Genomic DNA, 4,082 nt, shown 5'->3' on the forward strand with positions numbered 1-4,082 from the left:
TACCTTTACTTACCCTTTAAAAATTTAATTTAAAATATTATTATTAAAAAAGTTTAAAAAGTAGTAAGTGCAAGTAACTTTAATTATAAAATTAATAAGTTTTAAAAATTTTTATTAATAATAAAAATATTAATAAAAAAATTTAATTAATAAAAATAAAGTATTTTAAATTTTATTAAATAATATTAAAAAAATTATTTAAAAATTTAAAAAAAAGGCTAGCCTTAAGGCCACTTTTATAAACCTTTAAGTTATACTTAAGCTATTTTTAATTAAAAAATAAATATAAATTTAAATACTTTATATATAAGTTTTTACTTTAACTTATACTTAGGGCTTATTTTAACCTTGCTTAACTAGTAGCTAAAACCCTAAATATTAATAACCTAGTTAAGTTATATAGCCTAATATAATAATAAAATATACTAAGCCTTAGTAGCCTAAGGCCAAAGCTTAGGTTACCTAAGGTACTAACTTTGGACTAATAATAGATTAGCTCTAGTAATGTTAAATGGAAAAACGTTGGCCCTGACAAATAATAAATATTAAAATATATAAAAGCTATTTTAGGGGCAAGAATAAGGCTTAATTTATATAAAAAGTATTATTAATTAGTGGTAATAAACTAGTATATAATAATTTATTTAGGGATCTTAATTTTTAATATAAGGTAAATTACCTAATATAATAATATATTAAATTTATTAAAATATATATTTTAAGTATTAATTTTCCCTAAAAAATTTAGTGCTAGTATAATATTATATATTTTAAAGGGTATAGTATTAGCCTAGCAGCTATAATAGGCGGAGAATTGCTATTCTCACGGTAACTTTCCTATTCTCACGGTAATTAGCGCCCTCTGGCCGCGCTGGCGCGGGAGCTAGCCGCTTTAGTACTAGTGAGCGGAAAGGCCGTTACTAAGCCTATTTAGGTTCCGCCTCTCGATTCTGCCCGGCAGAAAACTCAGCGCGCATCGATTATCGATATCCTCGAATTTTGATCTCTTATACAAAAATCGACATTTTAAACTCAACTAAATACAGGCAAGTTCTAACTTTTAGGTGGCCGCGTATACTGACCAATGAGAATGCGTCATTTAGAATACAAATCCCTACTCCTTCCGCTGCGCTGCGCTCGACTGCAAACGCTTGCTCCGACGAAGAACCTCAACACCGGCCTCCCCCCCATTCTCAACCAGTTGATTCGTGTGTTCGAACTCGGATAGATCTTGCTTGGTGGACTTCTTCGGTTGATTCAGAGCCCCCCGAGGCCTTCCTTTTTGTTGTTTCTTTGGCGGAGGATAGATATAAGGGCGTTGAGGATGCGCAAGGAGTCGAGATCTCGGAACTAGGAGCCACTGGTCATGGAACTCCTCAAGGCCAAGGCTCCGGTTGTCATGAAGCGCTTCTTGAATTTGATGGATACAGGGGAGTCCAAGGCTTCGCTTGTAGCTGCCTGTACAGCGCTTGATTGGTTTGTCAAGGCGCTCCGGTAGATAGAAATTCATCGTTTCGATTACCTTCTGCATGGCGTAGGTAGAGACCTTTGTAACAATGTCCTTGAAGAGGAGATGCCTATATCGAGGCGGAGGCCTTAGAGTATTATCAGCGTGTTGGTGTTGAGCCTTTGTATACTGAGCCTCGATGATACTATTGATGAGAGTTACCACACGGATCGGCTCGCTCTGGGATGACTCCAGATCTTTCTTTAATCGACGATGAGCTGACTCCACCCGAGAGGTCGATATCTGGCCAAAGTGCGGATAGGTGTTGGTGTAATAGGCCAGGAAGAACTTCCTGGTGTCTTCTTGAAGCCATTCCTCCTCGATATACTGCAGGAGATCTTTGTACATGGGCTGCCTGTACGCTCTTTTGAAGGCCCTCCATCGGCTCTCAAAGAGAGTCTTTGTCGGAGATTGTACGGCTTGAGACCATAATTGTAGCATTGCAGTCCACTGCTCATTGACCCTTTGACTTCACTCTTTGTTGTTTGGATTGAGGCTATCCCGAAGCGCAATTGATATAGCCCGCTTTGCTTGGCTAAGGATCTTCTGGTTAATATGCCAGATGCAGAGAATTTGATTAGTTGTAGGAAGAATAACACCAAGCGCCTTGACAAGAGCCTTATCTTTGTCGGTGACAGTAACCCCGGGCATTTCAAGGCCTTCTCGTGTATAGAGATCGCGGAGTTGTTGCAGTATCTAGGTGTATGATGGCTTGGTCTCATCCCCCATGAAGCCATACGCAATAATAAAGGTCTTATTGCACGCGGTGACTCCAGCAATTGTACAGAGAGGTAGGAGGTACTGGTTTGTCTTGTAGGTGCAGTTGATAATGATGACAAAGGGGTTTTGCTTGAGTTGCTTAATTGAGGTTGGATGGGCCAGGAAGGCGTACTTCAGCTCTTTCTTGGAGTTTGTCTCATGCCTTATGAAGCTGCCCTCTTGTCGAGGCAGCTAGTTGATAAGCGCTTTAGTTGGTGTTTTGCCATCTAGGAACTGACGTTGGAACTTATCGCGAAGGTTGTAGAGATCTTTGATCCTTAGAGGGCAAGGCTCCTCCATACGCTTTAGATAATCCATAACGTGTCGAGGATGGCAGCCAGCTCCACCAGACATTAGGCCAAAGATCTCTCCTTTGTGGTCCTCGATATACTCTCTGCGCCGGTCGGGGATAGAGGAGTCCTCAGTCCGCTCATGATTATGAGAGCCATGAATAACTTCAAGTACTGCAGTTGGGGTTTGGCGCCTGACAATAACTTTGAACGGGCAGTTGATTTGGTAGGATCCAGCGCTTCGAGGCTTTGGAGGAGGAGTAGGCTCAGGGAGAGGGTTCTTCTTTGGTGTAGGCACTGCTCCGCGGTGGCATTCGAAATCGATAAAGTTAACTTCTCCATAACATTTAGGGTACTTGCTGGTGCTTCGTTTAAGGACCGCGAAGCCATTGATCCTTGCAAAAGACTTAAGATAGGCCTCTGCTTCCTCCATGGAGTTAAAAACCTCTTTAGAGCCATCTTCAAGCTCCGAGATGCCATCGTATTGATCTTCGATTTCGGAGTCATGTTCATCAGCAGAGGGCTTGCTGGGGGCTTCGTTTCCCGGATCACTAGATAGATGGATTGAACCGGCATCCGATGCCTGATTAGGAAACAAAATTTCGTTGGGATTGGACTCCATGGTGTTGAGTTCTTGTCCTATATAAACTATGACTTTACGGAGTTTTGAAAATATTTTCATGGTGTTGAGCTCGGCAATAGGGCTACTAGTACTAATTAGGTCTAGTTTATGGCTATGGAGCGGCTGGCTGCAGAACTAGTACAAATACGGCTAGTGGCGGCAGCGCGCGCGGCCGGAGGGCGCTAATTACCGTGAGATTAGCAAAGTTACCGTGAGAATAGCAATTCTCAATAGGCGTATTTAAGCCCTAAATATAAAGTTTTTAGGGTATAAGCTAGTGGGATTATAGCAGGGATTATAATCTTAAATAATAATATTTTTTTTATTAAAAAATAAAATTATTATAATAGCCTATATATATTAAAAGTTAATAATATTATTTAGTTACTTAATCCAGGAGATTCCTAGGGTTTTAAAGGCTGTTAACCATATGGTATAACCATACTTTAAAACCTAAAAAAATATTAAATAAAAATCTTAATTAAGGTAATTAATAAGCTAGCCATGCTAGTAAACCTATATTTTAGTATTTAAAAATAAAATCTCTTATAAGTAAATATAAGAAGCACTAAAAATTTTATTAAACTAAGCTAAAAATATATTAACTTTTAATACTATAGTTAGGTAGGGTATTATATAAAACTAAGGTAAAATTTTAAGGTAATATAATATTATACTACCTTTATTATAGGGTTAATCCCTAAAAATAAAAATAAAGTAATAATAAACTAAAAATAAGAATAATTAAATATAGTTTTATAATACGCGGGTTATTATAAGTCTAGTATAAAAAAAGCTAATTTTAATATAAAAACTACTAGAAAACCTATTTATATAAGCTTAAAAAATTTTTTAATAAGGCTTTAAAGTATTTAAACCCCTTAGGCCCTAGTGGCTTAGTAAG

General features: G+C 37.8%; 2 protein-coding genes across 2 annotated transcripts; both read right to left on the minus strand.

Annotated features, from left to right (window-relative positions):
- Nucleotides 1–1,114: 1,114 nt before the first annotated feature.
- DSM5745_09160 (uncharacterized protein) lies at nucleotides 1,115–1,948 on the minus strand (the record flags this gene model as incomplete). The annotated part of the gene is made up of 1 exon (XM_026751176.1): nucleotides 1,115–1,948. The coding sequence occupies one exon, from the start codon at nucleotides 1,946–1,948 to the stop codon at nucleotides 1,115–1,117; it is 834 nt and encodes a 277-aa protein (XP_026600262.1).
- A 510-nt stretch (nucleotides 1,949–2,458) lies between these two features.
- DSM5745_09161 (uncharacterized protein) lies at nucleotides 2,459–3,178 on the minus strand (the record flags this gene model as incomplete). The annotated part of the gene is made up of 1 exon (XM_026751177.1): nucleotides 2,459–3,178. The coding sequence occupies one exon, from the start codon at nucleotides 3,176–3,178 to the stop codon at nucleotides 2,459–2,461; it is 720 nt and encodes a 239-aa protein (XP_026600263.1).
- Between the last annotated feature and the right edge of the window lie 904 nt (nucleotides 3,179–4,082).

Source organism: Aspergillus mulundensis, assembly GCF_003369625.1.
Source record: "Aspergillus mulundensis strain DSM 5745 chromosome Unknown scaffold_11, whole genome shotgun sequence".
NCBI lineage: Eukaryota > Fungi > Ascomycota > Eurotiomycetes > Eurotiales > Aspergillaceae > Aspergillus > Aspergillus mulundensis.